This window comes from Oreochromis niloticus, linkage group LG19 (assembly GCF_001858045.2).
Source record: "Oreochromis niloticus isolate F11D_XX linkage group LG19, O_niloticus_UMD_NMBU, whole genome shotgun sequence".
In the NCBI taxonomy this organism is placed as follows: Eukaryota; Metazoa; Chordata; class Actinopteri; order Cichliformes; family Cichlidae; genus Oreochromis; species Oreochromis niloticus.
In genome coordinates, this window is record NC_031983.2 from 25,036,805 (window position 1) to 25,064,296 (window position 27,492).

General features: G+C 41.1%; 2 protein-coding genes across 2 annotated transcripts; one reads left to right on the top strand and one right to left on the bottom strand.

The window, feature by feature from the left end:
* Positions 1-386: 386 nt before the first annotated feature.
* nfkbiab (nuclear factor of kappa light polypeptide gene enhancer in B-cells inhibitor, alpha b) lies at positions 387-4,133 on the bottom strand. Its single transcript, XM_003445438.5, has 6 exons — positions 3,796-4,133; positions 2,109-2,214; positions 1,816-2,026; positions 1,320-1,408; positions 958-1,218; positions 387-864 (listed from the first exon to the last, which is right to left on the bottom strand). The coding sequence occupies exons 1-6, from the start codon at positions 4,047-4,049 to the stop codon at positions 829-831; spliced, it is 957 nt and encodes a 318-aa protein (XP_003445486.1). The 5' UTR covers positions 4,050-4,133; the 3' UTR covers positions 387-828.
* Positions 2,221-27,376, top strand: insm2 (insulinoma-associated 2). Its single transcript, XM_005477562.4, has 3 exons — positions 2,221-3,351; positions 19,270-19,421; positions 21,845-27,376. Exon 3 carries the CDS (start codon positions 24,309-24,311, stop codon positions 26,439-26,441), a length of 2,133 nt encoding a protein of 710 aa, XP_005477619.1. The 5' UTR covers positions 2,221-3,351; positions 19,270-19,421; positions 21,845-24,308; the 3' UTR covers positions 26,442-27,376.
* Positions 27,377-27,492: the final 116 nt, after the last annotated feature.

A 27,492-nucleotide genomic window follows, 5' to 3' on the forward strand; every position in this document is an offset into this window, starting at 1 on the left:
GAAAAATTCCCAAAGCCTCTTATCTCTATTTTACAAACATCTAAAAGGAGGAACTCGCAGCTCAATTGACTGCCTGTTCCTCATTCAGTGGAAAGGAGTTATCAGCGCTTTCCTGTATTATATGAAAATTAGAAAGGGAAAAAAGAAGTGTCCGGTCAGGAGTGAAGTTGAGCTGTCATGCTTTGATGGGAACATTTATACGAGCAGACTCAGTGACGGCAGCAGGAGGCCACGTGGTTACATTCATTTCCCGTGTAATTGCAGCTTTTTATTGCCGTCAGGCGCTGCTGATTACGATTACACGCCGGATACGACTGCTTCTGATGTCTCGTCTTCACGTGTAAAAATATTCCCATCCCAACAAATAACACGCTCACACAGGAGGCTTTCACTGTTAAATATGAGTGTTTTAATTTAATGGAGTGTGCTGAACCCATTTGCTGTCTCACATATACAACCTGCTCAACTGTACACATTCACAGCTTCCATAAAAAATACATCTTTGTATACACAGCATTTACACTATCATACAGCAGAGCTGCTGGAGGAAAATCTCCACGTATGTATGGACGTCCACAGAATACAAGCGATCCATCCCGTCATTGTGTGTCACATGCGATCATGCATTCGCCGGCAGTCTCTGTTTAATTCTTCCTGCTCAGCTGCCTGGAAGCGGGCACGTCACCTCGCTGCGTTGCACGACCCCATCGTTGTCATCCCACGGACGCGTCACAGCAGAAGTAAGAAACGTGCTGGGCCCCCCATTCGTCCATCCTTCATCGTCACAGCCTCCGGTCTCTGTAACTTCCCCCGCCCTCTCGCTTCCTGCTAATGTCCATTCCAATGAATGTCATCGTAATTCACCTGCAGACACATGGGAGGAAATAAAAATGGTCACACACCAACTAATGACACACTTCATTCGTGCCAGACCGGCTCTACGATTTTGAAACGCACCTCATCGTCAGAGTCCATGTGCTCCTCTTCGTCACTGTCGTCCGACTCGCTGTCTGGCAGCTCTCTCAGGTCAGGATGGGTCACAGAGTACAGCTCTTTGTTGATTTCCCAGTTATCCAAACCGATGGTGAGGTGATAGGGGCAGTGGCCCCCGAAGCTCAGGAGGTTTGGATTCGCTCCTTTTTTCAGCAGCAGTTTGACCAAAAGGAGGTTCTGCTGGTCCACAGCCAGGTGGAGCGCGCTGCGACCATTATGCTGCTCCTGTAAGACAGCAAGGAGGCAAAGGCATTAGCATTAACTAAGATTAACAAAGAATTAAAAAAAAAAAAAAAAAATTTAAATACAGAAGAGGTGTAAGTTACCTTTGCATTAATGTCAGCTCCCAGATCTACCAGTCTCTCCACCAGTGAGAGGAAACCCTGCACAGAAGCCAGGTGGAGGCAGTTTTGACCTGCACAACACAGAAAAGGAAAAGAAAAATTAAAAGCTGATTCCAGAGCGAGACTGCAACAGAAACATTCTTTCCATATTCCTTTGTTATTCTTAGTAATTAGCAAAAACTGCTGGGTGTGGGTTGTGAAACACATGCATTCATATCAATGTCCTTATTTGGATTTGATTTACTGCCTTTTTTAACCAAAAAAAACATAAATAAGCACTGCCGTGCATGCTCAGTATCTAACGGAAAATGTTTTCACAAAAGTCTCCACCTTTTTCAATGAAACATTAACTACTGCATAAGAGATGGGTTTAAGCTCCTCTTGGTCACTTAACTGCAGTCTTTGGGGCTAACTAACAGCAAGCATACCCAGAAACTAAAACGTCAGCGTGTCCCAGGCGAATAAAATCATCACTTACCGTTATAATTGCAGGCAGCCATCGCCGTGTGTAGGTGCACTGGTCGGCTTTTCTGTGTGATGACGCTGAAGCAGTGCAGGTTACCATGGCGACAGGCAATGTGAAGAGGCGTGTCTCCGTTGTTGTCCACCAGCGTGGGGTCACAGCCAGACACCAGGAGGTTGAGACACACCTCCGGCTGTTTTGTTATTACCGCCAGGTGGAGAGGAGTCTGGAGAGGGACAGGTATTTTAGTAATGTCATGATGGCGGATGCAGGTGGGGGTGGGGTGTTAAGAGCTGTGTTGTGCATACCTGTCTCAGGTCATTCTGTCTGTTGAGGAAGTCTGTGTTTTTAGACTGGTCGATCATGGTTTTGATGAATTCTTTGGCCTCGTGGATGATTGCCAAGTGGAGCAGCCTGCAGAAACATAAAAACAAAACAACTTAAGTAAACAACCAAAGATAAAAGTAAATTTTACACAACTTCGATCGTGCCTTTTCGTCTACATCAGATACAGTTACAAAAAATGTTTTACCTATGAAGAAAACACAAATTTTTTTTCATAAATATTTGTAATAATAAATTTACAAAAACCTTATTTTACACCTAAAGAGAGTAACTTCCTGTGAATATGTTACAGGAAAACTGTGTAACTGTAAAACTTAAATGATTGATGTAACAGCTTCAGTTCAGAAGTGTCCCTTTGTACTCTAACTTGGCCTTTATGCTTTTTGTTTGAATTGGTGTAAAATACTATATTCCTGCATAGAGAGTTACATTTGTTACACAACAAAGAAAATGCACTCACTCAACAAGAATGGCCGATAATGGACATGTCTTACATAGGGGTGTCATAGTAACTGTTTATCAGCGGTAATCCAGGGTTTTTCCAGATTCTTGTGAGGGTGACTTTGCTTACATGTAATCTCTCTTATCTTACTTAACAAGTCTATGCATTTTCCAGATCTTTCTGGTTTACTGATAAACAAAAGGTGCACTTTTATTACAACCTTTTTCTTTTTCTTTTGGAGAATCCCATTTTTGGTGGGTACCAATTGTTTTTTTTGCGTGTGTGTCTGCTTTTACTTTCAATAATATGTTTGCAGGAAAATAATTAGAAAGTTTAAAATTGAATTTCCCCTTCAGAAAACTTAATTTGAATTATAGTGTCATTGCTATACTTTTCTTTGGATTTGTTTTGAGTTTGAGTTTTGTACTTGTAAACAAAGGTTAAGCATCTACACTTGCATTATTTTTTTTTAAATACAAACCTATTCTATTTGCCTGTATAATTTTGGCATAAAACTACTTCCATAAATTTCCGGTACTCTGCTTTGATTATTTAACTTATCTCTGGCCCAGTGTTAATGCGCGAGCTGTGAGCCCATTTAAAACACTAGGAACTATATTCATCTGCGGAGGAACTTTGCTAAAATAAAAGTTAGGTTTCGGGGACTGCTTTGTTATTCCCCTTGAGTTAAATGTCAGTAATAACCCTCAAGCGCCTCTTCGAGAATCGGGTTTCGCCCCCAGTCTCCGCTCACTGCATTTAAGGTACTTTTTCACATTTTTCTTTTCCTCCTCTTTCACTTCACGGGAACGCGCGTCGGTTGGATTCCTTGGCGACGCGCCCGGGACTTTCCCAATCTGACCCGCGGCCATAATAGATTCCCTCCTGATAATAGCCTTTTGTTTACGTCCAGCAGCGCCGTGTCTGACCACAGGCTGACCCGTTCTTAATAAAACCGGACACTCGGTCGGTGTATTGTTAACACCGCGGTATGGAACCCCTAAAATCCTGGCCACTTAAAAATTAATCCCCCGCTCGGGTTAAGGTAGGCCCGGGCCTCACTTGGAGCAGAACTACATTCCCGACAGGAAAGGCATCAAATTACCTCCAAGACCCGAGCTGGGCCTTCTCCTAGCCTCACTGTTGCACCCCCCGAAAATAACTCGTAAACATCCGAGCTCGGTAACCTTATTCCGGGTCAAACTTACGTGTCTCCGTCTTCTGTGATCTGTGTCTGCCACTCGTACAGCTCTCGGGTTGGAGCGGGGAGCTGCTTGTGCTCCGGCGCCTCGCATTCCAGCTGGAGCCGGCGGATCTCAGCGGCCACAGCCTGGTACTCCTCTTCCTTCAGGGAATCCAAACCGCTGTCGAGCCGATCCTCCGTGGCCTGAGCCGTTTTCCCTTCTTTGGAGTCCCGACTGTAATCCATTTGGTTCAATATACTGGTCCTGTGAAGATCCATGTTAGTCCGAGGTGCGTTCAGTTGTGTTTTCCGACGGCGTTGCACTGCAGTAAATGCCCTCTGCTCTGTGGCTGCAGCGGGGCGGAGCTAACAGCTAGGTGGGGGATTTCCAGAAAACTGTCACTTAGAATAACACAGCACACAGATTGCTGGCTCCAACAGGGGATTTCTGTTGAGACGCATATAAAATACACTAGTCAGTTTGTCACAGAGAGAGCGAAAATACTTCTGCAGGCTGCATGTTGTGCACGTAAATCATACAGCCTTCAGGGCATTTCACATTCCTATAGACTTATTAGTTATGTGAGTAATTGGATTTGGATGCATGCAACATAAAGTCACTTCTTGGTCATGCAAATTGATTAAATCAAAGGTTTTGTACCTCACAAACTACCCAACACCACACATCTTTAGATGTACCTGCAAGATATGGTAATTCTTCAAGAAAGGGACATTTTAGTTGGGCATTTGTGTGTTATGAAAATAATGACGATAATAAAAAAATTAACATGGAGTTCGGGGAGGTGAAGAATATTCAGAGGAAAATCTCAGAAATTCCCAGATTAAAGCAGTTAATTTTCAAGCAAAAGTACTTGTGTATTCTCTGAGATTTAAGTGGTAAACTGAGAAGAATAAATGCGCATACCCCCCCAAAACCAAAAATATTCTAGGTTTAAAGTGGCACATTTAAGGGGAAAAATTAGAATATTCTGTTTGATTTAGGAGTAAAAACCCCGACATTTTCTGGTATTTAAATTGGTAACTGTGAGACCCCCCCCACCACCACCACTACACACACACACACATAAAAAAAAAAAAAAAAAAAAAAAAAATCACATTTAAGATCTGAATATATATTTTTGTTAAGAATCCACATGGCTTAAGTTTCCAGTCAGGCTTATTATGACTGCAGTTGGTAACCTCATCAAATTATACTGCAGTCTGACTGAGCAATAAGGAAATGCCAGTGATTTTCGCTCTGAATTACCATCGTACAGTCAGAAACAAGGACTTTGAAGAAGCCCGTCTGTGACTGGGGCCAACAGATTTGACTTCTGTGCATCAGTTTTTGTTGCAAATCCTTTGTGTAATGAGAATCACTTTAATCCAGGTTCTTCTTGTATATTTATGTTTTTAATCCTGGATTATTTTTAATGTTTTTCTCCCTCTTTAAAAAAGCTCCTTATGCACAATCTTAAATGTGTCCCAGATGTTAGAAGCACAGTCTTAAAAGTTTAATATCTTCTAGTTGAGTTCAGATCAATGTGTGTTTTTCTCTTGATGCACGCATGCAAACGCCTTCAAGTGCACCTTAATTAGCATGCTTCTGCTAAACCACTCGACAGAAGCAGCAGACCTGAAGGAGGGAGCGAGGGAGGGGGGCTGCAGCAGACAGTGGTGGTACAGGAGTTTCCTTCAAAACTTTTGAGTGTGACCGCCCTGTGATTTCACTTCATTTATCATATGGTAACATAGTGTGATGAGCACAAACCAGCAAGCATGCTAGCGGAGTTTCCCCAACATCCTCCAATCCTGACCACATGGTCAAGTGTTGCTCTTAAAGTATACTTTATTCTGAAGTAACACTGACATTTTTTAAGGATACTTCTACTTGTTGTGTAATCCTAATTTTAACGCATACCTAGAAAAAAAAACAAGTTTCCTGCAAGCATCAAGGTCAGAGATTACAAGCTTGCGCTAATAACTCTACTTAACATCCTGTTAAGTATTTTTAAACTACATAGTGATGCGTCTGCAGAAGAATTTTTATTTGAAGGTGAATTAAACTTCCACAGACTGCCTCGGTGCCTTCAGCAACTAAGAATGAAATCACTCCCTCCATTCTCCTGCAGATAAACTGGAAGGACTCCAAGTTCTGGATAAACCCGCGAGACTCAACGAGGCTTCGACCTCTCCCTTTAAAAACAGACGACAGGCTGAACGTGATGTTCTGGAGGCCTCGGGGAAACTCCAGGCTTGTTTTACCTCCTATTGTTCCGTCTATGTGACCAGTTAGACGGGGAAGCTCGTGGTCTTTGCTCTCAGTGCAAAACTGTCACATTAGCAGCTGTTGTTATGCAGCATTGTTTGCAATGAGTCGGTGCATCACGTTGTGCATACATATTTTGGTATGTTTTACAAGTGATCTACAGTGCATGAATGTTTTAATGTTTTGATGCGAGAATGGAAAAATTACAGAAACCACAAACAACGAAAGCCGCAGGCACACCCACAGTTGACTGCATGTACATGCTTTTTATGTAGACCACGGCTATTATAGTTACCTAGAACTTAAATAGATACTAGGCATGAAAAACATCTTTATCAACCTAAATTATAAAGGTTTAAAGTGAGCATTTTCAAAACTAAACAAAATTAGAAATGTGCAGGAACGGTCTCTTATTTTATTCCTGCATGATGGGGCTTTAATGCATGTGTTTACTGAGAGTGTGAAGGAAACTCAAGGCCTCTGCCAATCCAGTGTGGACTTATTCTAATCTGTATACAGATTTGGCCAAGATGCACGCCTTACCACGCTCTGAATGAGTAAGAGGAGTAAACTGGCTGTGTGCCTCGCTTCAAACTAATACTTAGTTGAACTTGTTAAATCTGGCCTCTGAGAAATACTCCCACATAATAACAATACTAGAGAAGTCAAAGCCAAAGCTGAAACTAAACTGAAAGCAGTGAGTGAGCCCATTCTGGTGTGCACTGTCCATCGCAATCAGCTTTGAATGCATAGTGATAAAGAGACCTGAGTTTGAACCATAATAAAGCAGATAAATGCAGGAAAGAAATGCACTATAGCTGAGACAAAATAACACGACAAAGCAAAGCTTCACATGTGTGCATGTGTCAGATCACACCTTTTATCGATTTTTAAATTTACAAATTTACAGTTTCTGTCACATCCCTGTGTATCAACAGTGTCGGGAAGCTCTGGGCTGCTTTTTGTTCTTTAAATCCTGATATGCGTAGCTATGATTAGAATGAGTGCAACTTACTCGCTTTGACTGGAAATCAGTCAGATTAAACCAGTGCGGCTCTGCTGACTGGAAGCTGTGTTATGTGACATTTTGAGACGAGCAACATTTAAAACAGTACAAAAAAATTCCGAAATGTTTTTAGACATTTAATTAGCCGCCTGAGATGCGGAAGAAGTAAATGGAAATGATATTCCTGGATTTCTCTGTGCAGTCTATGTGTTTTTCAGGCTTCTCTAATTTCAGCAGGAGTTATCAGCATTCGCCCAGATCACCTCCTTAAGGCTGAAATGTACTTTTTAGTGGGAAACCTGGGGGAAGAAAGGTGACGTCATGTTGTCAAGGCCCTGATAAGCACTGTTTTTATTTCATTAATGGTTGTGTAAGAGAGGGATGTACCTCTGCATCACTGTTTATCTCAAAGATTAAAAATATATCTGAATTAAGAATGTGCACTTACCGCAGACCTCCCTCACTATAAAATGGATAAATGGATCATGATACCTCATGGAGACAGAGTTAAGGCCCGACCCTGGTGCCAGGTTTGGTGAGTGAGCGCCTGGTACTTCCTCCTGAAACAGCCACGAGGGCCTGTAGGGGTCCAGTGCTCATGGGGGTTTGATGATCACCCAAACTAACTGTTGCCAAGTTGTCCTTCCAGCCTGATTTAACAGACCCGTGTGCAACATTTTTAACATAACCATTATAATAAATGGTAAACTACACTTTAATGAGTAGTTATTTACTGTAGATGTTGTTAAAAGGCTGTTGTGATCAAACATTTGCACCCACTTATCATGGGCATGAATTTTATGGTCATTTTGAGCTTTTAATGATTTCTTTTAACAGTTCTTTTTTCAGGGTGGAAAGGTCAGTACGCCTTAGCAAGTTGCACTGCCATGAGACACTTTTGATAGCTATCAACAAGCTTTTTTGGTAAATGGTAAATGGCCTGTATTTATACAGGCCATGTATAAGTCTGGCTTATTTGACCGCTCTTCTTGGCAGGATTGGTAGAGTTTATTGAATCCTGACATGAACCTGGCTTTTAAACATAGTTCACAAATTTTCAATAGGGTTGTGGGCGGGGTTTTGGAAAGGCCATTTCAGAAGTTTAACGTTATCCCATTTTATCCATTCTAAAACCAGTTTTTATGTGTTTGGGATCATTGTCCTGCTGGAATAGTCAATTATGGCTATGTTTCAACCGTCCTGCTGTTGATTTGAGATGAAGTTGAAGAAATCAGAGGTAGTGGTGACACATCCAGATAACTTGTACTTACGCACAGTTGTTTGAGCTAATGACCTTGGAATCTGTAGTTGTTTAGAAATGGCCCACAGAGACATTCCGAACTTGTGTAAATTTACAATTCTCCTTCGATCTTCAGTGAATTCCTTGGACTTTCCAAAGGAATATACCAATGCATATTTTTCTGAGTATTTGTCAATCCATTGAATGCTGTGAAAACAAACCTTTTAACACTGACAAAGAGGAACTACCATTAGTAGTCCTGATCACTAATTAGAAGTTAATAGACCTTAACCCTGTCAAGTTACAATGTACTTTAGAAACTTAAGTACCATTATTAAAATATTTAAGTGGGTGTATGTATATATTTGAACCTGCATGTTTACTTTTGACCCTGTGCGCATTAGAGAAATTTCAAAATAAGGTCAAAATTGTGGACCAGATTCCTTTTTACATTAAAGATGTATGTTGTACGATCTTTTCACTCTGGAAAAAACCCAGCCCAAATAAATAATTGACATGCATGCCCATGATGAGTCTATGTAAACGTCTGACCACAAATGTAGGTGGAAATGCGAAATGGAGTTACAAAAGACATGTTGTATTATATACACACAACTACGGCCTCCTTTGGTTTGTTTACATTCTTTTCTTGGAAATGATTAGCCAGCACCTCCTTTCCAATGCCATCAGATGAGGGAGCAACATGTAGTTTATCTTTTCTCAGTCACAAAAAGACCAGATTTCATTAACTTATACAACCACCTAATCCAACACGGCAAGATTAAATGTCATGTAGTGAAAGCCACACAAAAACACACCATCCACAGTTTTCCTCTAAAATAAACTTTTTAAAACTAACCCTATTCTGTTTGATTAGACAGTAAAGATGGCAGAGTACTTCCACGGGTCAAAAATGGTCCTGCATAAAAGGAAGTGAGATAAAACAGTGCCAAATATTATGCCTGGCATCCTCATCTGTCACCTCAGCGTTTCTCTTGGTTACAGTAATGATAACAAAAACAGACCAAACAAACATGAATGTGGTGGAAGGACAAGGAATAGTGGCGCCAGTTCCTGGCAATCCAGTTTGGCCTGATTGAGGTGGATTAAAAGTAAAGTTATATTACACTACTAAAAAAAGAAAATTAAAGGAACACTTTTTAATGAAGAGTACAGCATCAGTGAAACCTCTGGGGTAGCAGAGGGGGTTGTTAATCAACCCCCAAAACAGGAGTGGTTTATAGGTGGAAACCACCTACTTTTCTGACTGTGTTTTCAATAGTTTTGCATTTATTTAGGGTCAGTGTCACTACTGGTAGTGTGTGGTGATACCTGGATTCTTCAGAGGTTGTGCAACTCCTCCAGGATGGTACATCAATACCTGCAGAAGATTTGCTGTGTCTCCATCACAGTCTCAAGAGTATGGATGAGATTCCAGGAGACAGGCAGTTACTCCAGGAGAGCTGGACAGGGCCGTAGAAGGTCCTTAATGCATCAGCAGCATCGTTATCTGCTCCTTTGTGCAAGGAAGAAAAGAATGAGCACCGCCAGTGACCTTCAGCAGGCCACTGGCGTGAATGCCTCTGACCAAACAACCAAAAACAGATTTAATGAGGGTGGTCTGAGGGCCCCATGCGCACTGCCTGACCCTGACTGGCACTGGCCATAGAATAGCAGAATTGGCAGGTCCACTGGTGCCCTGTGTGAAAGGGTTTGGAGAAGTCCTGGAGTACGTTATGTGGATCGAAACACTGTTCCCATTGAGATATGATGTATTTTCTGTGGTATGTTAAATATTTGTGGAGTATAGTTAACTAAAAACTAAACTAGAACATTTTTTATTTAACTAAAATAAAAATAAAAACTAGGCTTTTCAAAAAAATAAAACTGAAACTATTTTGTGAACTTGGAAAAATAAATAAAATAAAAATATGGAGTAGAAGCCTTTAGTTTTACTCTCTCAGTTTGTGGAAAATGTGATCATAACCTGCCTGATGAGGCGTTGGCTGGTGTGCTTATTGAGACTCATGAAATGCTTGTGGAAACCAAACTGAAATAATAATTAACTGAAAAATACAAAACTATAATAACGCTGATTTGTCAGAGTTGATGATGTTTTAAAACACTTTTTAAAAAAACTGTATTTCTTTATAGAGTTGATTTCTAGAAATCTGGGGCTTTTTAAATGTCACCAGTAAACATGGTTATTTGTATTTTTTACCACCCAGTGTATGATATTTGATACAGTTCTTGTGAGTTTTTGAGATTTCTACAACACCAGTGTGATTTCTTTCCCATGAAAAACAGAAATTGCTCAGTTCACTTTCAAGCAATATGTTCCAAAAGAAAAAGCCGGATATAACAAATATGATAGAAATTTAAACCCATATGTGCAAATTAATATTAAAATAATTTTTAAAAATGAACCAAAGGTTCAATAAAGACAGAAATAAATATCTGGCAATTACTTCCTGGTTCACACTTTAAAAGGTTTAAATCTTCCTAAGTGTCTGTGATCCAAAGAGCTGGAGTTTCATCGCTTTGGGTTTGCAGATGTGTTGGGTGTTACCAGCTGAATTTGGATCCTGAACCAAACCATGCTCCAAGATCATTTGCGCTTTGAATGAATTGAATGTGTAGGAGTGAAAAGCCTCCTCGCGTGAGCCCTTTCTGTTTCCATTGAATGTCTTCTCTAGGTACAGTCATTGTTATATAAATGCACACCTGCAGCATATTTGTGCTTGATAACATTGAGCGTGTGGCGTGGGAATCCCTGGGTATTCTGAACAGGACGAGACATGTGCTGCGCACAATGACTCGCTATGAATCACACACCACACACAAAGCAATGTGGTAAAGGGTCAAAGTTAATAATTGTGACTCATCAAATCAGTAAACTTGTTAAGACTGAAAGCATGACAGAGATGTGAACTCTGAAATACCCTGGAGTTTTACTATACACACCTGTCTCTACCTGCTTCTCCCTTTTTCTCCATTTCCTGCTTCCTCTCCTGGACCACAGACTCCACTGGAGGATTTTACGGTCATGTGCTTAAAATGCACGCTGCTCTTCTAGTTTACTCGCTGTCAGCAACCTGCAGTGCACTTTACTGTATAATCCTGTGTGAAACATACAGACAGCAGCAAAAACAGCCGCTGTTAAATTTATAGATAACATAATAACAATAATGAACTTTATGCATACAGCATCTTTAAAAATGCAGTTTACACTAAAATTGTGCGCTCAAATAGTTGGAAACAATTGACTACAGGCAGAACTCTGACTACAGTGTAATAATAGTGCTGTGCATTGAAATAAAAGATTGGAATTTTATAAGTTTTCACAATATTAAATTAAAAATTTACATTAGGGAACCAGGATGACTTCAGATATTTACAACTAAGGGATTTTTATGACAGGGAAGAAAGGCCCAGTGAAAATTTGGACAAAAGCGGCATAATTAGAACCACTGTAGGTATAATATCTACATTTTACCATCAGCTACTGGAGAGGAAAGAAAATACAACACCTTACATTAATCAGAAAGAGTAATTTTCTATTGGTGATACAGACATGTTGGAGACGTGTGTTGTTGTTGTCTTTTAATTTTTGGGCGAGCCTTCATTTTGTTGTCAAGATTCTAGGTCATGTTTGGTGTTTTATTTAGTTAATGTGGTGGAAAGTATTGTGTCAAAAGAAGACAGATAATTGTTTAAAATCTCGTTGACTGGATGTAAATAACACCACCATGAAAAGATGGTCCAGATCAGAACCACCGAGACAAGACGAACGGAAAAATAGATGGAATAGATGATAAGGAGCAGCTGACTCATAAGATAAGACTCCACGAGGAAACAAAATAGAGAGAAATGGAGGATGTTTACGTGTCAGGGACAGGGTGAGGACTGAAATATTGATCTAGAGACAAAGCACTCCAGATTGTACACAGGTAGCAGTGATGTTTGTTGGTCTGTTTTGCTTCTTTTGTGTTATCTCTAAAGTAGAACAGAAAGCAAGACATTAGGGAACAGCAGAACATCAAATCCACAAGCTTTGGACTCTAGCTTGTGGATTTGAATGCCTTCTCGGAGAGTATGTTCCAAAGCTGAGGGGCCGGATGGTACCTTTGGTTACAGAAAGTCTGTGGGAAACAGGTGTCGACTCTGACCTCTGTATGCACTTTCCTGATGAGTTTATGGACAATCAGATCCACCCCTCGCTTGTCATATCAAGAAAATGCTCGGCTCAAGCCTTCATTACCAGTCTTTGACACGTCTACATCTGCACAACTGAGCACGAGGAAGAAAATGAGAGCTGGCAGAGCACTCCAGTCTCTCACTGTCAAACTCACAGAAGTGTTGAAACTATTGTGAAAGACTCAAAAACATTCATCCCTAAACGAGATAAAACAATCAGCTGTCGTGCATGACACCCACCCTCCTGATCCACCCATAATCAGGCTTCAAAAGACACATTCCCACACTTTATAATAACAATTATCAATAATTGGTCCATTGTTAGTTCAGTTTATGGCTTTTTACTGTTAACAAACATTGTAATTATGATTAATAATGTTTACTGATGGAGTGGCGACAGCATAATTTACTGTGAACCATCCTGGTCGGTTTCTCTCACTGGTTAGTTTTACTTTGGTTCGGTTTAAGCACCAAAACTGCTTGACTAGTTTTTTGAAATTGGCACACGTTATAAACCAGGGGTGTCGAATTACAGGCCTCGAGGGCCGGTGTCCTGCAGGTTTTAGATCTCACCCTGGGTCAACACACCTGAATCAAATGATTAGTTCATTACCAGGCTTCTGGAGAACTTCAAGACATGTTGAGGAGGTAATTTACCCATTTAAATCAGCTGTGATGGATCAAGGACACATCTAAAACCTGCAGGACACCGACCCTCGAAGCCCGGAGTTTGACACCTGTGTTATAACTACCTGCATTTTTTTCAGGTAGGGTTAGGGTTATAAGTGTGACTTAAACCTCACAGGGTTTATTAGACTGAGGCTTTGTTTACAGCCTTAAAAATAACCTTTTAAGACATCTAAGGGACCTAATAGAAAAGATACTGCAGATAAGTAAAGTTTCTGGGCTTTTTTAACTTTAGTTTGTTTAAAGAAGCGTATTTTCAAGCCCATGAATTACATTTTTACAGCCCTCAGCAGATATTCACATGAAATTTTCAGTGGTGAAAAGCACAGTTTTTATTTGAAAGGTTATTTTTATCCAAGCCCCAAATCTCTTTGAGCAGATAGTTTTGACAGAGAGATAGAAGATGAGCCTTTCATATGGTATAACTTGTTGCCTATCCAACCTGCTGATGCCAATGTTTGCTTCTCTTACTCTTCTCTTACTGATGTCATAGACAGTAATTTTCTGTAGTTTATCCTTGGAAACTATGATGTAAGTCAAGACTGATGCTCAAAATTGTGCAAAAAATCATGCTGAATAAAAACAGATTTTGGTTTTACACTGATTAGACTTTAATTAGTTTGGTTGCAGTTTTTATTGGAGCTTAAAGCTGATTTTTAGCTATGAAAATGTCATATGGCTATCTCGTGTACTCAGGAAGTCAGGTTGGAAAAAATAAGACAAATTAAAAACATAAAATTTCCAGCCTATTCCTGTGTAGCTTGGAAAACATTCACCGTATGATGGTAAAAAATTTCATTAAATAGTCTAAATCAGCTGACTCTGAGGTGGTTAGGTAGGACTTTTCCACTCATATCTGATGCCATGTTTCCTATCATGATCACAGAGCTGCTGGAAAATACACACACACAGTCATTAGCAGTCAAATCAATCTGGAATAGTTTACAGAACTTCTTGTCTATAGAACATTTTGATTGCTTCCTCGTTCACATGACAGGTTTTCCATGGGCTCTCAGATGTTTGGACCTCACTTGTGCAGATATGTGGAGAAATTCCAGCAGTTGCAGCTTTGTGTGTGTGATCAGTGGTTGTTAACTCTTTTTGTTGATGTCTCTAAATTTTGCTGAATCGGCTTTAATGAGCTGTTGGGGGTTCATACAGTCAGCAGTCCAGACTTCCCCTTTCTACCGCTCAGTGTTTTTCATTCCCTCCATCTCACAGCAGTCTGTTGGGAAACTTGCTGAACACGTTGAGCAAATTGTGATGATGCTGCAGAGATTAAATCCTCCAGTTTCCTGCTGTGACAACAAACAACTGGCTTTTATTTTGCGTGGAACAAACGTAACAGTGCGCCAGAGATGATCTCAACCATTTTTATGATCACACGCCAGACAATGGGCCACACTGTAGGAGAGGATGCAAGAAAGAGAAGCATCAAGGAGGCTTAGTAGAAAGAGGCAGCCAGTAGAGGCTCTTTGTTTCGTACAAGATTGTGAATTATCAGGCCACACTGTATCATAAAGACCTCGTCTGAACAGAGCACCTCACTCTCAGACTCTGGGCTTTCTTGTTCCTGAGCCTGGTTCTTCTTGTATATTTCTTCCTGTTAAAAAGGAGTTATGGCCTGCATTTGTATAGCGCTTTTCTAGTCCATAGGACCCCAAAGCGCTTTACACTACATTCAGTCATTCACCCAGTCACACACACATTCACACACTGGCGATAGCAAGCTACATAGTAGCCACAGCTGCCCTGGGGCGCACTGACAGAGGCGAGGCTGCCGGACACAGGCGCCACCGGGCCCTCTGACCACCACCAGTAGGCAAACATGGGGTTAGTATCTTGCCCAAGGATATTTGGCATGCAGCCTGGAATCGAACCACCGACCTTCTGATTAGTGGCTGACCTGCTCTGCCACCTGAGCTACAGCCACCCCTGACTGTAGTTCTTCCTCCCTGCTGTCACCTGCTCCCAGGGAATTACCTGATTGATTCGATTTTCACTCTAATATTTTAGGGCCTTTTACCTGACAATAAAAAAGCACTTGATGAATCAGCTTTGCAAAAAAGAATTTAATAAGTTGTTTTCTAACAACAGCAACAACGTTGTCAATAATCAGAGCATATTCTCCGTAACCATGCTTGGTTAATATAAACTCACCGGCGGTGTTGGTCTGTTAAGTACATGTGTTCACATCTTTATCTAGTATCTAATCAGCGAGTCACATGACAGGAACTCAGTGCATCTGGACCTAAAGATGAAATCAAAACAATCTGCTGAAGTTCAAACGGAGCATCAGAATGAGGAAGAAAGGTGATTGGAGTGACTTTAAATGTGGTGTGGTTGTTGGTGCCAGGCGAAAATGCTGACCTACTGGGGTTTTCCCACATAGTCATTTCTAAAGTTTACAGAGAATGGACCAAAAAGTAGAAAATATCCAGTGAGCAGAACTTCTGTCGAAGCAAATGCCACATTGATGTCACATGTCCGAAGTGATTGGATAGACTGGTTTGATCTGACAGGAAGGCAACAGTAACTCAAATATCCACTTGTTACAGCTGAGGTATGCAGAAGAGCGTCCCTGAATGCACAACACATCAAACCTTGGAGCAGGTGAAGCAGCAGCAGTAGCAGAAGACCACACCAAGTGCCACTCTTGTCAGTCAAGAACAGGAAAGGTCGAGCACCTTTGGGATGTGCTGGAACAGGAGATTCATATCATGGATGTGCAGCTGACAGATCTGCAGCAACTGTGTGATGCTGTCATGTTAGTATGAACCAAAATCTCAGAGACTGCTTACAACACCTTCTTGAGTCTGTGCCACAAAGACATAAAAGACTTCTGAAGGAAAAAGGAGGGCCGACCTAACATTAACATTACTGTATCTGAGTGACCACTAAGTTTATACTGACTGATATATCACATCTGCAGGAGCTTTTAGATAGATATATGCATCTGTTATAAATAAGTGTCTAAACTTCAAAGAGCGCTAGCTGGTACTTAGTGTCCTCTGAGCCTTTTTGTTACATTCTGCTAGATTTCATTGTTTTCGTTGAGAAATCTTTGTGTAACCTGAGCTGACATCTATACTCACTATTACAGAAATTTGCGGACACCAGAAAGAAACATATCAGTTCAGCACAATCATGGAATGAACAATGTTAAACATCACATAAAATTTTACTTAAAGATTAATACATCTAACATCAAACATTGCTTGTTTTTCCAGAGAATCAGCCATTATGCAGCAATCACAGTTTTGCAGACCTTTCAGCATTCTGGCTGTTCAAGTGTTGAGGCAATCTGGGGAAATTTTTGCGCTCACTTCCTGAAGTGCCTCCCACAAGTTGCATTGTTTTCATAAATGCTTCTCCCATACTATAGATACGATCAAGCTGCTACCACAACAGCTCAGTACACTCGCTGTCTGAATTCCTAGCTTATTTATTTATTTTGGAGGTGGGAGTCGTCTTTGACACAGAATTTCTGCTGCAGTATTTTAATGATGGAGTCAGAATTGGGCAATGGGATATGCAGATTTATGCCTTCTTTAAAATGAGCACAATAGTTGCTGTGCTCACATAACTGAAACTTTTTCCAGTGATCAGCAAACCTTTAACATGATGAACTTTTAGGTAACACAATGTGCCCTGTAGGTGTGAGTGAAGGCTGCCTAGTATAGGTCACTGTGCATGCATGCAGTTTCCTTTAAAAATCATAAATATTTATCATTATTGAGTCATCAAACTCCATTTAGATTGATTTCAGGTTATTTTAGAGAAGAAACGTATAAACTATCACAGACTCTAGATCGTTTTTCTTTTCAGACGACCTCTTCGGAGATCAATATTCAACTTGAACAAATCGTTTGGGTTTTACCAGTCTGCTTTACAAGAGCAGTGTGAGACCACAAACCTCAAAACGGAGAATTCCCTGCAGAAAGTGAGTCCAGAAGGATATCTGGATTAGTTTTTGATATTTTCTTAGGAGTCATAAGACAATATCTCACAGTCTTTGTTCCTTAACCCTAACCCTGACATATTCATATTTATGTGTCCAAATTTTGCCCAAAGAAAAAACAACAAACCAAAAAATTAAAAAAAATCCTGATCTAATCCAGAAGTATCCATGCAGATCCATGCAGAGGAGGCACAAAGCGCTCCAAACACTTGTGAAATAAGTTTGTGCGTCTGCAAGCTTGGACCACTAGATGGCGATAGATGACCACTTTACTGAGACGTCCACAGTCATCCTCTCAGTATGAGACTGAATAGCTTCTATAGAGAGCAGTCAGCATGATTTTGGTGTTTATTTCTCATCATTTACTGATTTGATTTAATTAAACTGACCAACAACAAGACAATGAAAACAACCTCTTGTGCTCCTGATGTCTTTTTAATACTGTATTATATGATTATAGGTTTACATAGTTTCTTTCTGATCTGTAAGGCACAAACAAAACTGTTTTTTAAGAAGCTTACCAATAACTGATGGATCTGTGTCTGAGTTAGAGAGGGAAATTATTTTTAAAAGGTTTTACTTTAAAACTGTAAAAAGCACAGAAGCCTGTTGCTGTCTCTTCTGTATTGCATTTTTTAACCTTTTTTTTAATGAAACACTATTTGTCTCAGTATTAGTGTGCAAGTCACTGTCATATGGCTTAATTTAGCCTTTAATCTTACAATAATCCTGGCTGCAACCAGTTGTGCCCTGTCATCTAGTAGTGATTTATTGTATGTGTAAAAAAATAAAACCAAACCCTTTTTTCTTCCATTGTGATACAGCTGGTTCTAGCTAGGAGCCACACAAACGCAAGAGAGCCTCTCAGTTTAATCTCAAAATTAGATTGTTGTAGAGCTGGTTTCCCGAAACTGGAAACCAGCAAACTCATGATGAGTTAGGAAATGTGCACTGGGTTGTGCACATGCTCAGTTCCCATCAGTTAAGATGTAAACTCCATGTAAACACAGACAGACAGACGGATCAGCCGTATAATACGACAGTACTTAAAGGGATTGTGACTGAGAAGCACAGATCAATAGAGTCATTTTCAGCAGTCTGGAGGATTATCCACCTCACTGCCCACTGATGCGATGCAAAATAAAGACACACACACAAAAACATGTGCGCACACACACACACACACACATACACAAACACAGCCTTCAGCCAGCAGCGTCCTCAGACTGCTGAGGATCTATATTTTTACAGGAGATTGACTGAGAGCACTTACCCCGTTTTTAAATCTTTACACCGGCCTTTACTGATTTTATCCTCGTGGCAGAACTCACTCTTAGCTTTCTTCATGTGATTCGATTCCCCCCTTCTTTTTTCCTCAAAAGGAAAAGGAAGGGGGGGAAAAAAAAATCACAGTTCAATGTTCACCAGCTGATCAGGAAATAAAATTTATATCATGCAAGCCTCACTATAGTGGGAAAATCCAGCAATGTGAACTACATGTACATATATGTTTAAAAAGGTTTTTTTTAAGGCTAAAAAAATAATACCTTCATACACAATTAAATAACGATTTTATTAAGTTAGGACGGTGATATTCAGGATAAAATATCCCAAGAAATATAAAATAAAACTGATAATTTTGATCTAGTTTTTCATAAAGGATGCTTCAAAATATTATATTCATCTTAAATATATTGATCACTTTTGTGCATAAAAAGGAACTGGTTCAGTTTTATAGTAAAATGGCTATTTATTTCCTTACTTGGTTTCCCAAAACAGTAAAAATAGCAACAAAACACCCAGTATGGGCTCTCTATACATCATTATCATTTGTATTTATTTTTTTCTATTATAAAATATGGTTGTAGTGATCATAATGACTTTAAAAATCAAGCATAGGTCTCAGTCAGGATGATCAGGGGTCAAGGTTTCCTCAGGGGAGCAGCTGACAGTTACAGTGGAGAAACAGCCAAACTGAAGAAACTAGAAGCGCTGTTTCTAATTAGTTTTTAGTGTAGGACTCTTCCCTCCACCCAGCTCATCTCTGTTCTCAGCTGTATTCCCCAGGGGGTCCTCGTCCGGCCACCATCCCGGTCCATGAGCTTGTTCCCACGCTCATCCACTTTGATTGATTTCCAGGCAGCGACGCCGGCTGGCCGGAGCCCCTCTGGCCGAGCTGTGGAGCGCCTGGCCCACTCAGAGGGGCCTCAGCCCATGGGGGGGAGTAGAGGATGGATGGATGAATCTCCCTTCGATCTCTTATCAGCCACAGCAGTTTCTTGTGGGGGAGGGTGAGTGTGAATCGTCGACACACATATTAGATCACAATCTCTTACTCTCTTTCTGTTCTGCTGAGGAGATAACGCCACGCAAACGTGCACGAGCACGTGCACACAGAGGGAAAGCCGTGCCTGAGGTATTCCCACCATGACAACAACAGAGACACGGATAATCAGACACTTCAGCCACACTGAAAGATCATTAGTAGTCTTAAAAAAGATATGATCTGTAACTGAGGGCCCCAGCAGGGAGGCAATTTCTAATTACACCCACTCCAGCGCATATGCATGAACCTGATCGGGTTGTTCTCCTCAAAATGCCTCCTGTGCGTGTTCACTGGTTAAAGGTGAAAACTGACATCACTAATAAAGAGGCTAAAAGTTCACTTTTCCAAGGGTGTCGCAGCATTACACAAACGTTTCATATCTGGTTGATTGTATTTTAAATATTTTACAGTTTTTAAAAAATGACATCAACCAAAGAATGTCAGTAAAAGTAAATAACTGAAAACAAAGAGTTGATTTACATGCAAAAGAACAAATTATTCATGTTTTATGTTTGTTCATCCCGTCTTCAGTTATTACTTTATCTCTCTCATTCCAAACAAACTCAAAGCAGATTATTTTTTGCACATGATCAACTGCAGCATAAGATTTTGAAGCAGATAGTTCAATAAATAGTCTGATAAAAATTACATTATTAATATCACTTGTTGTTGTTGTATTGAGGTTTCTCTAAAACCCCCATAGGCAAGGCAACATATTCAACTATTAATGAACCATATATATGTATATATATATATATATATATATATATATATATATATAAGAATTTGAATAATTTGCTTCTTCCCATCATCTAAAACTATAAATTTTCATTCCCTTTGTTCTACTTTCGATGTATTTTAAGAATTATTTGGAACCTGGAAGTGTTTTATGTATTGAAATTTACTCTAAATTCAGAAGAAATGTGAGATAAATGTTGGGAAATTACCCCACAAGTTGTGGTCTTTAAGTTCTGAGCGCATTCAGAAAATCACTTACTCAAAGATTTTACAAAAGCTCAAGTTTCATATTGTACCAAATATTTAGTATCTCGCTAAAGCTTCAGGAAAAGTTCTGTAAAGGCTCCCTGAGGGTCTTCTAAAAGTTTAAATAATAATCTTCAAGTTCCTTTAACGTTTTCACCAAAAACTCCCCCTTAAATTATTCTTTAAAGTTTTTTTTTTTTTTAACTCATAACCTCCAGGGAACACTGAGAACTCCTAATTTATTGTACACTGTGGGATGATTGTCCACTTTTTAAAAAGCATTTCACATTATAGATCATATAGATCATTAATGGCAAACATAGAGAAAGACAACATTAGAGAGTTATCACACTAAATAGTTACACTGACCAGGGATAGCAATATGTACAAATAAATAATCGTACATCCAACTTCCTGAAGGATGTTTTTGGGGTTCCACAAGGTTCAATGTTGGGCTCTGTATGTATATTGTATGTAAAATAAAAAATAAAAAATCTTTAAAATGTATTTTATTTACTAAAATATTGTTCCAGTACATCTTATTTTTCAGGGCCACAAAGAAAAGCCAGTTTAATTACTTTATATACCATTAGATTCATATAATATATCTTAGATTTTATATTATAAATCTGAATCTAAAAAATTTTTAACTAAAACTTTCATAGAAATGTAGTGGAGTAAATGCTCTGCCCCTCTTTAGACTCCATGGAGTAAAGTTTACAAGAAATCTACCAGATTTAAAGATCTAGCAGTTTATCAGCAGACAGACAGCTTTTATTTCAGCTTCTTCTTAATTTAGTTATAAAACAAACAAACTGTGAACAGAAGCAGCCAAAACATAATTTTTCTTTAGATTTAAACTATGGTGAAGGAATTTTATTGGCATTTTAATGTGAAAACACCGACTGTAATAAAACACTACTTAAGAGTTCGAGAGTTAATGAACCAATTGGTGGAAACATGAGCCCTGAACCTTGTTTGCTGATGACACTAATTTCTATCTCTCTGGAAAGAGTTTGGAAGTTCTTAATACAGTCCAAAGTTTGGAGGAAATAATTTAATATTAATAATTAAATAGTAATATTAATAATAATTTGTATATTAATATATCAGGTATCATTAGGAACTAGTAAATGTTCTGGCGTACTAAAAATTAGACCCTAGAGTAGTACAGTACTGTGCAAAAGTCTTGAGTCACTCCTCATTTCTTTGTGTTTTGCGTCTAAAGAGCCAGGCTTGCAGATTTATTCTTAACTGGTCTTGAGCAAAAGTTCTCCAGGGTTTCTGGGTTTCTTTTTCACTCACTTTCAGTCCAGTCCTAATGCATGACCATTTTCAGATGAATGTTTTGTTGCTTGTTAAGCCACTTAACTCTGACTTGGTATATCTTGGTATTTTGTGCAGTGTGTGCTTCAGAAAATTGGACAAGTGGAAGATAAAAGAAGTAGTGTCAGGCCTAAAAATCTATCTACAGCGGATACATATGATCTGAAAGTCATGTCCTTAACAAATAAAAAATCCAGCCAAGACCTGACACAGGACTTGAGAGATGCATCTGGTCCTTCAGTTGATCCATCTACTGTTCAATAAAACCTCATAAGAAATGGTCTCAGTGGTAGGGTGGATGACAAGAACCCATTCTTGAAGAAGGGAAACAGGGAGAAAGGACTCAGGTATGCACATTACAAAAGAACTGGACTGAAAATCAGTGTGAATACATATTATAGAGTGATGAATCCAAATTTGAAAATTTTAGTTCAAATCACCGATATGTTTAATTGAAGTCATTGTCAGTATGTACGGAGAAGGTCAGGAGAGAAGTACAACAGTGAGTGTCTACAGCTGCCTGTGAAACACGGTGGAGGTTGTGTCATGGTGGTAGGAGATTTTCTAAATTGATAGAATTATGAATCCATAAAAGTACCATCAGATTTTGATCCACCATGGAATACCATCTGAAAACCATCTTACAATGGTTCAAATGTTCAATGTGACAACGGTCCCAAACTCACTGCCAATGCAATAAAAGGGCACCTGGAAAAACACACGACGGAACACTATCAGTGATGGATCGGCCTCTGCAGCACCCGGACATTAACATAATTGAAAATGTTGGATCATCTAAATGGAGCCAACACCCAAAGAAGAGCTTTGATGGTCCATAGAGAAATCTAGAGAACTATTCTTGAAGACTGCTTAAAGAAATTACACACAGTACTGTAGAATGTGAGCTTTCATTCATAGAAAGGGAGATCATATTGGGTTAGTTTCTGATTTTTGGATGGCAAGAAGAGAAATAGAAATGAAGACGACACAGATCATTGCTGGCTGAAAGTCAGTGCTGTGAGGTGAAGGGATGTTGAAGCGGAAATGGGAAACTGGCAAAAATTGCCTCTGGCTATGTTATTTATTCAAGTCAGCCAGCAAAAGGAAGAGAGGAAATGAACATTAGGACATTTAATTATATTTAAAAAAAATTGTACTGTCATTACAAGTGTGAAAAGTCTGAAAAGCAGGAAAGCAGTAAAGTAAATCCTATTTAATCTTAATCGGGGATACAGCCCTTATCTGCTAATGTGGGCACTGACTTTAAAAGGTGAAGTTTGGCTCCCGCTACTCTGACTTTAGGGATCTCCTGATCTTCCTGACTAAGTTACCTTTTAAGAAGACAAATTTATCCCCTGAGGTATTCCAGACACTTTTCTTGTACTTAAAAAAGGTCTTGCTAGTGACCTACCTCACTCCAAGGACAGCCTTTTCAGAAGTTATAGGTTTTCTCATTATGCAGGAGGCATTCCAGGGATCTTTTAACGTTGTGGCACCAGTTGTGGCACAGTATCTGATCATAAATAAATGCAGTGCAGAAAAAAATGGCACAGGAAACACTGAGCACATATTTTGCAGTATTATGTACTGTTTATCATACCTGTTCTGTTACCTATAAAACATTCTTTTATCATTATCTATGTTTTTTATGCAAAGAGTTAAAAACACAATTGATACTGCAAAAAATAAATACAACTGAAGGTAGGTTTATATTAATTATTTATTACAGTATCATCAGTACCAAATTATAGATGAAGTGGTGACGTCGTAATGTTTTAATCAATAACTACTTAGAGTGAAGTCATCATGGTTGGCCTGTTTTTACTTTGAAACAGAAGTCTGAATAAAATCTGAGTAAACATCTTGTTTGAAGACAAGTAATACTTCAAATATTTGTGCAGAACCACTCAAAATATCCCAATTACTGATACCTAATTATGAAACAGTTACAGGGTAATTACAATAAAAATCAAAGCCAATATTTTAAAACAAAAACATGCATATATATCCACTCCAGAGGATAAAAAACTAATAAGGAGATTGCTTTCTACGGAGCTGCAGCCAATGATTGTTTTAATTGTGGATGGATTTGTTTATTATTTTGTGAGCGTTTATGGAAGCAAAACAATAAGATTCAATTAGAGCTTTCAGTTTAGAGTAATTTGGTTTACTGCTGTTTAAAAAAATTACTACAATTTAAATCAGTAATCAAAACCGTTTTACTGGAAATTTTGTGGCAGGAAACATTTATATGATTAAACAGCGCAGATAAATATATTCAACACCTGAAGGTTAAACACACTTTAGCATTTAACCATATTTAGACTCTAGTTAAGTTATAGTAGGCTACAGAAATTTTAGCATAAAAAATATTTCAAGTACTTAAAATCATGCCTCACGGGGCAGGTGCCACCCTGTGCCACCTCCACCTGGACACGCCCCTGCCTGACACTATTTTTTCCTCGCTGTCATGCTTTTATAATTTTTAGTCTAATGTTGAATTTCAGCATTCAGTCAAAGCTATCGGTGTCCGTGAGGCTGGATGGAAAAAAAAATGTTAACGCGGATAGGCTGCTCTCTTTCTCTCCCTCTCTCTCTCTCCCGTTCACTCATCATACCTGCGCGCGCCCCCCTCTCCCCCTCTCTCTCTTTCCGCCACTTCAAAGCTCTACTTGAAAGTGGGCTCAAGACAACAGTTGTTGTCCTTTCCGCTGTCCTTGTGCCACGCGCTGTCATCGCCACAATGCCTCGAGGATTCTTGGTGAAGAGACACCGGCGAGGCTCGGCATACCGGTCACGGAGCAACAACAACAAACCGGAGGGTGACCGGAGCGGCGGCGGCAGGGGATACAGCTGTGAAGCGACCGGAGCAGAGAGCCACGTGCTCAGTGTTTTCCCGTTTCAGCGGCAGGACGGAGAGTTCCCAGTGTCCCGCGAGGACTCCGCTGGTGTCAGGGAGGCTTGGAGCCCGCACGTGGAGTCCGCTCTGGAGGCGGAGGCGGACCGGCGCGCGCAGTTACCTGAGAGCGAGTTGGACGCTTTGAGCCCCGACGGTGACTTCTCGTGCTTCTTCCCGCCGCCGCCTCCGCCACTCACCGACTCCTGCAGCCCCGTTAAACCGGTCGGCACGAGACTTCTTGAGCAGCGCGAGGAAGGAGAAAAACAGCTGCTGTTCACGGGCCGGTGTCTGCCGTCCTCCCCAGTACCGGACCTGCCGGATCTGCCGTTCCTGGTCAGCTCCACGCCGACCTCGGTGTCCGCCTCCATCGAGAGGATCCTCGCGAGCAGCAGCCGCCACCACACGCCGTCCTACGGTCACGGTGACAAGTATGACCCGCCCCACGTGCACCTGTTCCCGCATCTCACCGTGATGAACCAGGAGGCGGCGAGGAAACGCTCGTTCCTCGAGCCGAGCAGCAGCAGACACAGCAAACAGTCTGCGGGCAGCAACCCCACGAAAAAACCCAAAGTCAACCGGAAGCTGAACTTCGAGGATGAGGTCACGACCTCCCCGGTTCTGGGTCTGCGCATCAAGAAGGAGAGCCCTGAGCTGCGGAGGCACCGAGAGAAGTCGTCCGGCCCCGGCGGGAATCAGCCGCTGGGGGAGTTCATCTGCCAGCTGTGCAAAGAGGAGTACCCCGACCCCTTCTCCCTTGCGCAGCACAAGTGCTCCCGCATAGTGCGTGTGGAGTACCGGTGCCCCGAGTGCGACAAGGTCTTCAGCTGCCCGGCCAACTTGGCCTCTCACCGCCGCTGGCACAAGCCGCGCCCGGTGAGCAGCCCGGCAAGTGAGACCCCGACCCCCAACAAGAACCTTTCGCTCAAAGAGGCACGAGGGCTCGCTCAGCACGAGAGGCCGCCAGTGGAGTTGGAGGGCAAGGAGAACGAGCTGCTGCGCGTGAACACCAATCAGCACCACGCGGCGCTGGACAGCTCCCGCATGAGGCGCGAGCAGTCTCTGCTGCTGCTCCACGCGCGGTCCCGGGACAGCCCGGACGGCGACGGCCTCGCGCCTCCCCGCTACGACTCCTCTCCGCGTTACCGGAACCCAGCCGAGAACTGCCTGGACCTGCAGCCGCAGGTGAGAGCCGCGGACAGCCCGCCGTCCAGCCTCCTCGTGCTGAACCCAGAGGAGCGCGCGGACCTGCCCCAGCAGCAGCTTCCGCCTCTGCCGTTCGTTCAGTCGTTACCGGAGGAGGAGGTGTACGAGTGCCGGTATTGCGGGAAGAAGTTCCGGCGGCAGGCTTACCTGAAGAAACACCTGGCCGCGCACGAGATGACATCGCGAGCGTCTCCGCCCGCTGCATCTTATGGCCAAGCGCGCGAGCCCAGTTCCGGACAGAGCCAGGTGTGCCTTTGTCACCTGTGCGGCGCGCGCTTCCCGTCGGTCGAAATCAGGGACAAGCACCGGCTGTGGCACGCGATGAGGGACGAGCTGATAGCGGAGACACTGGGAGGAGGAGGACGCAGAGGGGACGTTTTCCACGCGCACAGAGAGGAGAGCGGTGGCGGGGAGTGCGACCACCAGCAGCAGCAGGAGCAGCAACAGATCTTCACGTGCAAACACTGCCCCTCCACTTTCTTCAGCTCCCCGGGACTCACGAGACACATCAATAAGTCTCACCCCACCGAGAACCGGCAGGTGATGCTGCTGCAGATGACCGTGCGGCCGTGAGTCGCGCGCAGAACTGTAGTTTGGAAAAGGGGGGAAAAAGTTTATTTATCAAGAAGTCCTTTCAGAAGCAAGTCTTGCCACTCGGTACCCATCTTGGTAACACCTCCGGGCACTTATTTTAAAATATTGAATTAATTTTAATGGTCACCTGGACACAAAAACTGCACGTAGATACTAAAATCTGATAAAATAACATCTCAAAATGCCTTTTTTTTCTCCCACAAAGCTACAAATCTACCACAAACCTCCGATTGTTTCATCTCTGGGTGCTTAAATAACACATTTATAGTTCTGCTGTAGTATATTTGGACTATATGCTACACCCTGAGGGAGTAAAAGAAGATGCTGAAGATTACCTGTAACTGTCCAAGGTGCTGAAACCCTGCCTGGAAACAGGCTTCCACACAACCATCCTAGCTCGCTCTTCCTTAAATGGAAAAGGGAATATTTTAAGTTACCGGACAAAACAAATAATCCAGAATAATGTTAACCGATTAAATTATTTCTTCTTATTACTTACAGTTCAGCTTCTCTCGCAAATAACCTGGCACTAAAACTCATTAATGCCACCATCAGAGTGAGTAAAACGGGCCCAACAGCCAATCATTTTGAACTTGGCATTTGTTTTTATGTTCACTGAAGCTTAGGAATGTAACCATAATGGGTGATCTTCCTCCTTCTCATCCTAAAAAACTAAATTTTCAAACCACAAATGTACAGAGATCAATGAATAAGAATAAAGAGAAAACAATCAGACCGTAATATGCCTTTTATAATAAACATGCTCGTTAATTTCTCAGCTATAAAATATTTTCATACAGAAATGAAAGTTAATGTTATACTGCTATTAAAAAAGGTCTTTTGTCTTTGATTATTCGTGTTGAGATATTTGCTAAATGCCTTTATGATGCTAAAAATGTAACGTGTGGTTCTATGAAGCCTGTACAGTCCTATTTTGATATGGCTGAATGTGAAACTAATGACACAATTGTGAATAAATGTGAGTAGAGTCCAATCAACACTGCGCTGTCAGCCTGCCGCTGTTATTGTT

Excerpts from the sequence above, each read along its gene's own strand:
- insm2 (XM_005477562.4), top strand. The coding sequence starts at position 24,309 with ATGGAAAAAAAAATGTTAACGCGGATAGGCTGCTCTCTTTCTCTCCCT.
- nfkbiab (XM_003445438.5), bottom strand. The coding sequence starts at position 4,049 with ATGGATCTTCACAGGACCAGTATATTGAACCAAATGGATTACAGTCGG. Across the intron at positions 2,027-2,108 it reads GACAGAATGACCTGAGACAG|ACTCCTCTCCACCTGGCGGT; the intron begins GTATGCACAACA and ends GTCCCTCTCCAG. Across the intron at positions 865-957 it reads ACATGGACTCTGACGATGAG|GTGAATTACGATGACATTCA; the intron begins GTGCGTTTCAAA and ends ATGTGTCTGCAG.